This window comes from Mytilus californianus, unplaced genomic scaffold, assembly GCF_021869535.1.
Source record: "Mytilus californianus isolate M0D057914Y unplaced genomic scaffold, xbMytCali1.0.p SCAF_15, whole genome shotgun sequence".
NCBI lineage: Eukaryota > Metazoa > Mollusca > Bivalvia > Mytilida > Mytilidae > Mytilus > Mytilus californianus.
The window spans coordinates 4526029-4541178 of record NW_026262637.1 but is presented as its reverse complement, the minus strand read 5'-3'; the positions used below and the strand labels follow the sequence as shown (position 1 = coordinate 4541178).

The 15150-nt window shown below is 31.5% G+C and overlaps 1 protein-coding gene across 1 annotated transcript in view; it reads right to left on the bottom strand.

Annotated features, from left to right (window-relative positions):
- The window catches only part of LOC127725945 (receptor-type tyrosine-protein phosphatase beta-like), a 172126-nt gene that overhangs the window by 144416 nt on the left and 12560 nt on the right, over positions 1-15150 (bottom strand). The window contains exon 6 of the mRNA XM_052233249.1: positions 10423-10536. Coding sequence (XP_052089209.1) covers positions 10423-10536 — 114 coding nt within the window. The remainder of the gene's footprint in view (positions 1-10422; positions 10537-15150) is intronic.

The window sequence follows — 15150 nt, the reverse complement described above, 5'->3', positions numbered from 1 at the left end:
TATGACACCAACATTCACGGAAATTAGCCCATTGATTTCTGTCGATTTTTTATATGAGCAATAGAATATGTCAATAAGTCGAATAATATCAAGAAACCTTTTGTTGCAATTAGTTTGAGGTTGGGCGATTTTTTTTTAGCTAGATTGACTGGACAATTTATCTAAACTTTAAGTGTTGCTGCTGTAGCTGGGACAAATATTAAAGTGTATTAAAAAAAAACATTCTGAGACGGCAATTAGCCAGACATTGGGAATGATTCTGAAATATTTAATTCAGTTATCAACGTAACCACTGATAAGGACTCACTAACAAACTTTTTGGTTCATGAAGCTCTAATGTTTAAAAGTCAAACTTCATGATAATTTCATGATTTTCCGTCCAGACCCAGTAGGCTGAACAGTCTAAATAAATGGTAACGGGTATCGTATCGTGTCTTTTGTGTCCTGATATTCAGTCGGAGGCCACTTACTTCGGCGTCATTTTAAGTTCCTGGTTAGACCCACTGACCATTGCGTAGGAGTGCCATTGTACGGATTATACGAAGGGAATCAAACCTTTTTTTATAAATCCAAAGTCTGCTTCTATTGCATCATCTTCCTTGCTTGATTAACTAATGTAATATTATTTGTTCTTATGCCGCGATGTCAAAACAGTGAACTGCAGGATTTCGTAAAATAAGTATCCACTTTCACTGGACCACATAGACCGGTTTATACTGGATTAAATCCTAAACACAGCATCTATTCTTTGCTCAAAAGGAAGCAGAACACATTTGAGGACTAGTAAATTCATATTATCCGTAATTTGGTATATGCCGTTACGTTACAACATTCACTAGTTTCGTTAAATAGTTTGACAAACGGATCAAACCAATGCAACCACATGAATTTTGCCTCACTTTAAAAATTGTGTGGACAATTGTATTTAGACGTTTCGGGCGAATGTCAATGGAAGAATTAGGTACAAATTTGGAAAAAACCGCCAATTGGGCATTGGAAATCGTGTTAATATTTGACTATAAATCATTGGTAGAAAAGACACTACAACAATTTACTGTATCACTGCAACTTGGAACGAAGTCTATTACATAACTGTTAGCGGATCAAAACTAAAATCTTTATAAATATTGCGTTTAATGAATGTTAAATCCGATTAACTTAATTTTCAATATGAAATCATATTTTTACCAATCTTGAAACAACTAAAGAATGAAAAACTTGTGAACTCTGTTTCAGGTTGGTAGAGAAAATGACATATACAGCACACCAATAATGGCAAATTTAACGAAGTCGAATTAGGAATACAATAATAATGTATTACGTTTATACAAATTTCAGAATGTTTCAAAAGTTCGAATGTTCAATTTTTCGAAAGTTCACAAATTGTCACACAGCCACGTAATCGTATAGCATATTTTCGGTATAGCATATTTTCGGTCTTTATGAGTATTAAATCTGGTGGTGAATGACTTCCTGCCTACCTAGAAGGGGGAGACCTGGCGGAATCTGCCCTTTCTTGTTCTTTCCTAGTTTTTATGTACTGTTAAAACTTCCTTGTCTGTATAAGGTTATTAATTTGCTACAGAAAAGATGTATCAGCGTAATTAAAGCACTACATGTACGAATGTCAAATATGATTATATAACAAAATAAAAAGACTGTTAATAAAGTACACACGTGTCTATATGTAATAATTTAAGTATTGATCGAATCCAAATTGTGTTACATAATAACTTTAAAAACAGTACACAGAAAACTCATGACTGAGCAATACGACCCCTCCCCCCCCCTTTTCCATTAAACTTGACTTAAGCAGACTGACCTTCAGTGTAAGCACAAATTCAGTAATAAATTTTATTTGGTGATGGAACAAGTCCCAAAGTATATCCTTGAAAACACTCACAAGCGTATCCATTTTTATATACATCATTATAAGTACAGCCATTATTACATGGTTTGATTAACAATTCATCAAAATTGAGAATTATCTCCCCTGTAATGGCTGCGCCCATGAACAAAAATTTGTAGCAGTACATTTTGAGATATTTTAGAATTTACGGAGATGTAGAGTCTTTAAAAAGTGGTACAGATGATTTTGTTTCAATGAATTGACATAACTATAAACAAAAATATAATGTCTCGTCAATATTAGACAATATTAGCCCATATCCATGTACCGCGGATGAGCTGAGCACAACGAAGTATATTACATAACGAGTAATGAAGTAATTATTTACTTTTCTATATTATTATAAGAACCAAAGACAAATATGTATAGTCCCTGGCATAACCTAAAGTTTTCTATAAACATATAACCAGTAGTATTATAACGATACAATTCTCAACACGAAAGAATACTACATCATACATGTACATGTAGTGCAGTACCAGTAGTCAGATAAAACTTTAAAATTGGATTGTTTTTAATCCAACATGGCATCACAAGAACAATTTGATGATTTGAAGACCCTTATTATGGGAATAGATAAGAAAGTTACTGGTTTTTCTACACAGCTGAATAAAGTTGAACGCAACTTGACAAGTATGATAAACGAGGTAAAGGCTGATGTAAATGTGCTTAATGTTAAGTATGAAACCTCACACAAAGAGCTTAACACTCTTCGTAATGAATTCATAGAGCTCGAAAGAGGTGTTCAAGGTATGGATGCACAGATTCAATTCATAGAGAATGATAAACTTGAAAAACAAAAAATAGAGTTACAAGAGCAAATTGATGACCTTAAAGAGAAAGCCATTCTACAAGAAAAACATGATAGGAAGTATAACATACTAATATACGGAATAGATGACAGTAAAAAAGATGAGAATGTGTATGCAATAACAAGAAAACTCTTCAGTGAAGACATGCATATTGACAACAGAAAAGCAAATTCTATACCCATCGCAAATGCGCATAGAGTTCCAACACATGGGAAAGGTCCAAAGCCTATCATAGTTCGTTTCCTGCATTTTGGGGATAAGCAACTTATCATGTCCAAAGCGCACAACTTAAAAGGGAAAAAAATACGCATACTTGATGATCTGCCAATTTCAATGAAGGAGGAGAGATATCTACTTTCGCATAATGCATACAAAATAAGAAAAAGGGACAAGTTACAAACAAGAATTCGAGCAAAGGGGGCCCACATGACATTAGAGACTCGTAAAAATAGTTCAGAAGAATGGTCTCCATGGGAATAACTGCAGTTTCATATACTTGTATATACTATTCTAAGATAAAAACCGGTTTATTATACAAAATGTCATATATAATACTATTGAGTATATAAATTAACCATGATTATAGAAGATATAAATTTAATAATAAATTTTACAAAACATAATAAATGTATATTACATTGAAACAAGAATTTTGTATTGTTAGATTTCTATTTACAGGCTTCTAGATTGATAGTACATGTAGTAAGTATAGAAAAAAAAAAGAATCGTTGCTTTTTCATTTGGCTTACATTTTATTCTGCTTCTCTATTTTTGCTCTATTTTGTTCGACTAGCTTGATTTGATATATAGCATTACATGCCTTTATTTTTGCTTTTTTAGTTATGCGTTCTTTATATGTTGAGTAAGTGCATGCATGCTTTAGCTTACATATAGATATTATATGTTATAATGTGATTTTTTTGCTTTTTTCGTTCTGCATTTTGTTTTCAGCTGTTTATATTTCTAGAGAAAATGCATCCTTTAGTCTATTTCATAGATAGCACAATGTATGTGAATTTATAAGATCACCTTAAGAGGTGTATATATACACAACTGGAGGATGGGCGGGTTGCTTTTTTATTCCTTTAAGACTCTACATTTCTTCAAAATAAACATTTAGATTGAAATAAAACATGTACATTTTGTACCTTCAATACTCATAAAGGGATAGAAATTAATATCTTAAGGTGAGCTTTAAAAAAATAATATTTAGTTTTTGATCTCAATTATAGTAAATAAACAAATTGTGTATGCTTATTTAAATCTTAAGATGCAAAGTGACACCTCACATATTGTAGTGATGTGATATAAACATAAGACAAACTTGACCAGATCAGATAAAGAAGCACAAAACAATGGACATTTTGTGGTAAGGTGCTTCTTGTGTGATCTCTTCTCTTTTGTCTAAATAATTATTTTCAATATTTTATGAATAAACCTAATTCATTAATTATAAGTTTGTAAGAAATGGTGTTTAAATATTGAGATGTAGTACATATTATTATGCAGATCAGTACAAAACTTAGTCTGGCCTAAATTTGATCTAAAAACAAATTGAGTTATCTCCCCTAGAACACATATGTAAATCTGCATTAAGATGAGAAATATCTTAGTTTCATATTATATGTTTTATATGTGTTTCATCTTCTTTTTTGTTTGTTTATTTTATGTATATATTTATTACAAAACATGGATTTCTGGTATTTGGCATATATATGAAATATTTTTTAAGGAAGTGAAATATTATGAAATCAGTCCTGATGTCTCGCATGAACTATTTTTTCCTTTGTTTTTACAAATATCATACTTTACAGTTGAAGAACAATTATCATGATGGAAGGAAAAAACATTAAAATAATGTCCTATAATTGTCAATGACTTCACATGAGGGAAAAACGGGGAGATATTTTTGATTATCTTTATTCAAAAGATTTAAATATATATTGTCTCCAGGATACACACTTTGTAGAACAAGATGAAGTTTTGATAAAAAACCAATGGAAAGGCCATTGTGTTTTTAATTCATTTGCTTCAAATAAACGAGGAGTTGCTATTCTGTTTAAAAATAATTTTGACTATAAAATACATAAAGTTAAAAAAGATGGAAATGGCAATCTGATGGGACTGGATCTTAATATTGAAGACAAGAGATTTACTCTGATAAATGTTTATGGGCCAAATATTGATACTCCCTGCTTCTATGACAAATTAACAGAAATAATAGATTTCTTCGGAAATCAGCTTTGTATTATTTGTGGGGACTTTAATCTTGTTCACAATTTCAACCTTGATACCCATCACTATATAAATATAAACAATCCAAGATCTAGAGAGAAAATTTTGGAAATTAAAGAATATAAGAATCTCATCGACCCATTTAGAGAAATATATCCTGATCTTAAACGATTTACATGGAGAAGGAAAAACCCTTTTAAACAATCTAGATTAGATTTCTTTTTGATTTCTGAAAGCCTTATAGATGACATTTGTGAAGTAAACATTGGTAATAGCTACAGGTCAGATCATTCACCAGTGATTTTGACTTTAAAAATAAATGACTTTATAAAAGGCAGAGGCCTCTGGAAGTTTAATAACTCTCTCCTTCAAGATCCTGAATATGTAAAACTAATAAAACAACAAATTACTAACACAGTTGAGCAATATGTAATGCCAGTGCATAGAGTGGATGCTTTACATGGTATTGATACTTTGGATATTGAATTTTCAATTAATGACCAATTATTTTTGGAGACCCTTCTCCTTGAGATTAGAGGTGAGACTATTTCTTATTCAACATTTATAAAAAGAGAAAGGACAAAACAGGAAATCCAACTGACTGAGGAGATACAAAATTTAGAAAATAAGGTAAGTACAGAGGACACTCTTGATGAAATAGAAGCCAAAAAATGTCAACTTAGAATTTTGAGACAGAACAAGGTTAAAGGTCAATATGTTAGGTCAAGAACCCAATGGATTGAAGAAGGAGAGAGGCCCACTAATTTTTTTTGTAATTTAGAAACACAAAACTTTGTCAATAAAACTATTAAAAAACTAGTTACTGATGAAAATACTGTAGTAGAAAATCAAAAAGAAATCTTAAAACAATCAAAAATATTTTATGAGAAACTTTACAAAAGACAAGAATGTCTTAAAAAAGTAAACTTATCAAGGGAATTACCATCTTTGACATCTAAATTAAATGATATCGAAAAAGAATCATTAGAAGGTAACATTTTTTTTACTGAATTAACACAAGCTTTGAAAAGGATGAAAAATAATAAAAGTCCTGGGTCAGATGGTTTTACTGCAGAATTTTTTAAAGTATTTTGGATAGACATTGGAAAGTTTGTCTTGAGGTCAATAAATTATTCATATCAGATAGGGGAAATGTCTGTCACACAGAGGCAGGGAGTTATCACATGTATTCCAAAAGAAGGCAAGTCAAAACAGTTCTTAAAAAATTGGCGTCCAATTACACTTTTGAATTCAACATACAAACTAGCTTCTAGTTGTATAGCTGAGAGGATAAAGTCAGTTCTAAACAGAATTATTGACTCTGATCAAACAGGCTTTATCCCGGGTAGATTTATTGGGGAGAACTGTAGACTTATATATGATATTTTACACTTTACAGAAGAAAATGATATCCCTGGTATATTATTACTCATTGATTTTGAGAAGGCCTTTGACTCTATATCATGGGCCTTTCTCTTTGAAACACTGAAGTATTTTAATTTTGGAGACTCTATTATGAACTGGATAAAAACATTTTATAATGATATTACATCTACTGTCACCCAGAACTGCTGTCTGTCAGACTTTTTCCGTGTGGAGAGAGGCTGTAGACAGGGGGATCTTTGTCTCCTTACCTTTTCTTGCTATGTGCTGAAATATTAGGCATTTTAGTAAGAAGTAGTGATGAGATAAAGGGTATTACGATAGATGATTCAGAGTATATCTTGTCTCAATATGCAGACGACACATCACTTATTTTAGATGGGTCGCCTTCCTCACTGGATGCATCTCTCCGTATATTACAATTCTATGCTGAGATATCAGGACTGAAAATTAATTTAGACAAAACAAACGTTATATGGATAGGTAGTAAAAGACATAGTCAAGACAAAATATGTGTAAAGTGGGGACTGAAATGGGGTTTCAGTACCTTCAAATTATTAGGTATCACTTTCTGTGTTGATTTAGATAGAATGTTAAATCTAAACTATGCTCCTCGAATACAAGAAATAGAAAAAATATTACAAAAATGGTCAAAACAGTCACTTACCCCGTTTGGTAAAATAACAATTATAAAGTCACTAATTATATCAAAATTAAATCATCTGTTCCTGTCCATCCCAGGTCCAGATGATAATATGATACGTCAACTTAATAGTAAAATTTATTCATTCATTTGGGATGATAAGCCTGACAAGATAAAGCGGGATCTTCTATGCCAAGAATACTTTAGAGGGGGCCTAAAAATGATTAATTTGAGACATTTTATACAAGGGTTAAAACTTACTTGGGTTAGAAGATTATTTAAGTCAAAATCCAAATGGATCCAATTATTAACCTCCACCCAAAATATAAATTTTACAGAGTTGGCTTATTTTGGAATTATTAAAAAATCAAAAAACAAATTTTGGGATGAAGTTTTTCATGCCTGGAAAATTATGTCAAAACTCAGACATCCATTTCATTTTGAGGAAGTCATTTCGACATCTATATGGCATAACGAACATATTAAAATTGATAACGTCAGCGTTTACTATAAAAATTGGTCACATCATGGGGTATGGACTGTAAATGACCTGTTAGATGAACATGGAAATATATTAACATATGAAAATTTTGAAATTATGTATAATTTCAAACCCATGTTTCTACAGTTTTATGGGCTTATATTAGCACTAAAAAAATGGCTACAAGCCATTGGAATCAACACCGAAAGAGAGAAAAAACATCAGGCTATTATACCTTTCAACATTAATATTTTCTTTAAGTCCGAAAAGGGCTCAAAGGACATGTATACTATTTTAAATCAAGGAACTTTACCTATAGATTTTGTAGCAGAAAAAAAATGGGAAGGTATTCTTAATAAAGTTATAGAAAATTGGAAAAAAATACACTTGTGTGTTACCAAGGTTTCAAAAAATACTAGGTTATGTTGGTTTCAATATAGAATTATTCATTATATCTTAGGGACTAATGCTCTACTCTTTAAAATGAAACTTGTTAACTGTAATTTGTGTACATTTTGCAAGGAAGAGCTTGAAACTATAGAACATTTACTTTGGGGTTGTCATATTGTAGCCGACATTTGGCACAATCTAAATTCTTGGATTTTCGATATAGTTCATATAGAAATTCCACTAAATTTGAATATTGTCATTTTTGGCCTCTATGAAAATTATAAATTGAATTTTATTAAAAATAAAGTTATCTTACTGACAAAGTATTTCATTTACAGATGTAAGATGCAAGACATAAAACCTCATATTAAAGGTCTTCAAAATTACATAAAAGAAAACTTGATTTTAGAGAAACATATTTCTTCAAAATATTTAAGTATGGAAGAACACAACTTGTACTGGAACCCCTGGGCTAAGATCATTAATTAAATTTAAATTAGGTTAATGTATATACATATGTGTATATATATGAGTATTTGAAAGAACTTGTATACTGGTAGTTATACCAAATGCTTGCTCTACTATTACTATTATTACTATATTAATGAAAATGTTATTACTATACTTCATTCATAGATTTCATAGTGTTAGTCCATAGAATGCTTATCATGCTTATTTATTTCACTTGCTTGATTATTGTACCACAAGATAAATATATGTTGATACCTGTAAATTCATGAAGAAAAATAATAAATTATAAAAAAAAAACAATTCATCAAAACTTAGAAACATATTTATCTCGTGTACTGCTTTTTAATTGTTTATGTGTGCTTACAAATTGAATTTGTATCTGTATACCAATAATATATAACCTAGGCTTTGAGATTTAATCGTCCGTTATATCCCTAGAACTGAAGTAAGATACACTATTTACATACGGGAGTTTGTTACTTTTCTTTTGTTTAACTTTGTCCTATGGAACGAGGAAATTAATATTACAACAATAGGTATCTTATATAATTTACATAAAAATAATAACAAATCGATATTTTGAGAACAAAAAAGAATTCTTTTAATACAGGCAAGTTCGATTGTATGACTGTAATTAAAGCATTTTCATTTGCAATGTAATAAAGTGTTGTTCAAAAAAGGACAACGAAATGTTATTTGTCAATGAAAAACAGAATATACCATATCCATGGTAAAAAATTGAAAACTAAACACTGAGCAACACAAACCCGCCAAAAATGTGGTGTAAATTTGTTTTAATGAACGATTATTAAATGGAATCCAAAACTACACTGACCACATATCTATAAAAAGTAAAATAATAAAAAATACCGAACTCCAAGGAGTATTCAAAACGGAATGCATGTCCCTTGTCAAATGGCAAAATCAAAAGCTCAAACATATCAAACAAATGGAAAATGTTATTGGGATCATTTGTAAACACCTGTCCGTATTTTTGAATTCAATTTGTACATTTTGCATCTTATTCTGCCAATATGTATGTATTTACAAAACCTGTTACTATTTAAGAACATAAACGAAAAATAAAAAAATGAAACTCACAGTGTACAAAAACATTACCCATACTAATTTTACTGCAGCATTACAATTGTGTATTTTCCATTCGTTTTTTTTTTACCAATTTGTATGCATTTACAAATTTCTTTTATTATTCCGGGATAAAAATAAACTAGTAAAGCCCTCAAAGTGTACAAAACACAGATGCCACAATTTCAAATGCAGCAGATGCACATTTCGACATCTTAAGTCTATTCGAGGATACTCATGGCCAAAAATAATTTCGAATCCAAATTCTAATACAAACGTTTCAGAGCTATTAAGACAAAAATGGACCTGAAGTAAAACCAAGCATTGACAAGAAATCAGGAATATGCATGAAGGAGATCAATTCCTTAATTTATACTGATTTCCAAATTTTTTACGGCAAATTTCATTTAAACAATATCCGTATTTCCATGCCAGTACCGAAGGACTAACTACTGGGTTTGTTATATCCTCGGGGGTAACAGTCCATTAGCAGATGTATCGCCTCAGTCAATCAATAACATAAATGGTACCAACGTTCAGACAACTTCGGATCATATGAGAGAGAGTAATCAATTTCATATTTGGATATGTATTCAATATATGACCTGTTTTTTAGCATGTTATTTGTCTGTTCATCAATTTTGGTCTTTATTATGGTGCTGCCGTCTACCTATGTATTCTCACTTTGGTTTCATTTGATTCTTTTTTAATTTACCGAAATAAAAAAAAATGCATTAAAAGGTAAAACAACAAATCGGACAGTCCCTTATCAAATGACAAAATAAAAGGCTCAAACACTTCAAACGAATGGTTAACAACTGTCATATTCCTGACTAGTACAGGCATTTCTTTATGTAGAAAATGGTGGATTAAACCTGGTTTTATAGCTAGCAAAACATCTCACTTGCATACAATTCCATTAAATTGACATCAATGTGTTAACAAAACAAACAGACATAATAGGTAAAAAAAAGTTGGCCATTCAAGTATACATACTAAATCAATAACTTACTTGTGGAACAATTTTTCCCTGTATATCCTTGAACACATTCACAGGAATACCCATGTATTGCATCTGTACATTTTCCTTCATTCTGACATGGATCAGGTTGACATTCGTCAATATCTAAAATTAAATACACTGCTGTTTAACAACACTTAATCTAATTTACAGATTGGTTGATTGTTGTTTGCTTAACCACGGTGGGTAAGGTTGTACTGCGAGAAAACGTTCTGTGCTGGTGATTCGGTCCTGACTGGTGCTGGTGATCATTAAAAATATCGAAAATGACGAATTTCGACGTTTTCTCGCATAAAAAAATGGAAGGAAACAGTTGAGATGTTTTAATTTTGTTTCTAATGGGTTCATAGGCAAACAATTACAAATGTGACCCTCTAAACTGTTTCAGTAAGTGTAACACAAAAGTGCTCATTTTTAGAAAATCTAGAACTGAAAAAATAAAACAAAAATGCTCCTGGAGTCCGCTTTCTATACCAAAATCCCACACGACAAAATTATTTTGTGAAAAACCTGTGCAATTTATTAAAATTGTGCATTTTCTCAGTTTAGACATGTCCTGATTCTGTGCTGGTGGGTCCTGTCATTGTGCTGGTGGGTCCTGATACGGTGCTGGTGATTTTGGGTAAACAGCTGGTTATATTTGAAACAAACGTTACAGAATCAATAAAATTGGGCAGATAATTGTATTCACTCGGATTTGTGACTCCTATTTTTACTTTTGTGCATCAATTTTTCTGTTTAATAACTTATATTACATAAAAGGGCAACATCTTCCGTCCAATATCAGATGAAAATATATCTAATTAGAATAGTTTTATTTAAGATATTAAATGTCCTTAAATTGATGATTCTTTACATAATATGCTAACTAAAACAGTTTTAAAAGGTGCTTAAGGTTAAGCGACATTTATATTATAACGATAATAAACGTTTGACTGGTTTATTTCAGTAAAATATACGAGGTTAGATGATCTTACTACTGATGCCTCTAATTTCTTCCTTGATATATACACTGTCTCCAATAAATTTCGACTGGATAAAAAAAAACGACCTAGACTTGCTTTTCATACATGACTGATAAAAACTTACTAGAATGGAACAAGATGTGAACAATTGCAAGTCAAAGTATGACCTTCAACAACGAGCAAAAACCATAACGAATACTAGCTATAAAAATCACGGTAAACGATTAAAAAATGAAGACCTTCGGCCTGATTTAAAATACAACTTTGTACAAAAACAAACATTACAGATAGCAAGCATCGACAACCACTGGTTTTGGGCACTCGTGACAGGGCTTAAAATGTTTATTTGCGCTCCACACCCCACCCAACCCCTCCTCCTTTCCTCCTTCATTGGTTCAGTGGTGTAACAACACAACACTTAGCACACACAATAATAACATAAAGAAACAAATTATTGAACCACGAGTACTCGCAGCTACTGAAAGCTAGTTCAACTAATAGATAAACCATATTCTCTTAGATTAAAATCTCAATCGGTACACATCAAACAAATTTCGCAAAACTTAAGTTTACATTTTAATTTTTGTTTTAGCAAAACTTTAAAACTGCGCAGTTAATCTTGTGCTCACAACAGTTATTGTCATAAATATCTATACATCAGACATTATAAAGGCATGTGGAAGATACTAAGTAGTATTTTACAGTTCAATTTATTGATCATAAAGGGATGGAGATTGCATGGAGGTTAACATAGGATACGAAGAAATTGATAGTATCTTTGGCGAAAGACTTTAAACCTTCTTTGCATTAAAGTCTGAAAGTTTTCTTTTTGCCGTAGATGGTAAAATCCTCAACAAAATCTCAATAATTTGTTGGAATGAATAAAAGTTTTAAATCAAATTTTCATGGACTTTGATCCACTTTTTAGCTCCCACCCTGACGAGCCATGTGAGCTGTCGGTATCCTGTTGCACCTACCGCCTGTAAACTTTCACATTTCCATCTTTTTACCCAATTCATACGTGAGAGGATTATTATCCTAGTAACCGGTGTTACCAATGTATCGAACATTTTAAGTTAAAAAATTCCACAATACTATATTCATTTTGTGTGTCAATTTGTTTAGACAAAACAAAACTGCAAAAACTTCGAATACAAGAGAGTATTTTTTTTTAAATGTCATTATTATCTGTCGATTTCTAGATCTATGCATAGTATTAATTTCAGATGACATGGAATTCACACCCTGGTGACCCTGCTTCCCTTCATATATTCATATTTAGCGTCCTTCCCTACGCCTATATCACCCTAGCTGCTTAGTCGCTCCGTAATTCTCGTATCACGGCTTTGAAACGAGAGCAGGTATTATCAGCGACGTCACAATGTCTGAGGAGAAGTTATCAGCGACGTCACAATGTGAGAGGAGACGTTATCAAGCTTGTTTTCGTCAAGCGTAAAAAACAGATAATCGGGTTTTCTTCGTATAGATATCGTAATATATCTGCCGCTCGACACAATGTGAAGCCTTTTCTCTCGTTTGCTGCACTCACCTCGCCAAAAAGGTTCACACTGTGGCTCGCGGTTGATATTTTACGATATGAATGTGTAGAAAACCTGATAATCTATACACATGCATATATAAATAAACTAACTGAAGGCTGCAACTGGTATTTTTGCATTTAAAATGATTCATTGCAACAAGAATATTTGTATTGAATGGAAACTGTGTGGGTCAAAATCTTGTATTGCTGATAAATGTTGCTGGACCAAGTTTCGGCATCTGAACTGAATTTTCTGAAAAGTGCAAGGTAGATAAATCAGATGCCTGTTGAATATTTTTACTCGGTAAGTTTTGCTCTAACCATGCTAACTGCTTGCACTTTTGCGATATAAACTAAAAACTCGAATATATTTTAACAAACAGTGGTCATGTTTGTTGATGAATATTGTTTTTCCTAGATTCACTCAGGAAAATTCATTTGGTAACATTTGGTCAAGCAATTTCAGAGAAGATTTTTTTTAATTACGGAGGCCAAGTCAATAGCTCACACGGCTCCTTGATACAGATGAGCTTAGAGCGAAACGGGTTGATAACCAGTTGAAATTAAATCAAGTTTTGTAAAGTTTGTGTATTTGGATTGTTGAAAACTGTTAATATGGCTTTTAAAAGTTAAATGTAGGTGTATAATTTAAATTTTTTGCATCTTATATACTTGTTTATACTCAATTGGTAGTATGAAGCTACGAGATATTGTAATTTTTGCACATTCAACAAAACAGCCGATCTCGGTAGTTGCAAATACTTTTGGTTTTTAAGATGCATAAGTATAAATTCAGCAGGGAAAAAAAAGACATGCACGAAAAGATAAAATATTGATCTTAAAAAGCATTAATTTGCATCTCTGACCCCGGCAACAGTTTTTTTTTTGGGGGGGGGGGGGAGGGGTCTTAAAATGGGCAATTATCTTATACTAAAGAGACAGTCGAGTACACATTTTACGTTCAAGGCGTGTTTGAGTTGATTGTTTTTTCCTGAAAACGTATAAAATAAAAATAAAATGTTTGATATATCTGGCTTTAGATTCGATTTTTTTCTTTATATTAAGGCTACATGTTAATATAATAATACTAATAATTCACTTATCAAAAAATGAAATAAATGGATGAAGTGAAATACCTTTGTAACGAGTCATTACAACAAAGAAGGTGTGTTTGAAACACAAAAATTAAAAGCTTCGTGCTATTACAAATATTTAACTAAAAGTGTATTTCTTAGTCTGGTATTTTTTTTCGTACACTCATTTTCAATTAAAATTTATGCATATTTTATTTTTTATTCAGGAAATATATTTAAAAATAGAAAATTAGGACACCGTTCACTTACTCCCACTTAATTCTTTATAAAAAATCCTTGACAACAGACTTTACTTTTGGATCTTTAAAATGCATAACTTTAAAAAATCTTATTTTTGTGTGTGTTATCTAGGTTATCTAGTCTTCATTTTCTGACAAATTCTAGTCTGCCCTTCCATGAAATATTTAAATATTTTTTTAATGTTTCATTGAACTTTCGAAAATTCCCCCTGACAACCGATCAGACAATAATTTTATGTTGACCAGAGGCTTAGAGGTACAGCAAATGATGCTTAATAGCTAATAGATACATTTTTCTTTTAATGTACAACTATTAAAACTTACGGGAACCCCCCTTCCCCTCTTGAAAAATGTTTTTATGGTAAAATTATCAACTGCAGTAATAAAATCATTCTTGATTATCTGCATCAAATTATTTTTTATCAACAATTTTAGAATTTCAAAACTATTCCAAGCTTTATAACTTTCACCGTGACCTCCCTCTTCCATATTCCAAATAAAAACCCGCAATATTATTGTCATCCTTATAGTAAACACTAAATTGTTACAAAGAAATCTGATTTTAGCTGCTGAGGACACATGATTCTTACGCGCAGAAACAAGGCTGAGATTCATTTGGTTGAATAAAAAGAAAAGTATCTACAGTATCGTACAAATTTGTCAGAGAAACAATATCCAGGATGCTTAGACTACACTGAATGTATTATCTAAACTCATCTAAGAAATGTTCAGACTCACCTGATAGTTTGCCGTGATCAACTTAGGTTGACAATGTGCTTGATTTTCATATGATGAAGACATAATCTTTCAATCAGTTTAATTGAGGTCTGGAGCTGGCATGGGAGTAACTGTTTGTAGTCCCTTGTTAATTTATGTATCAT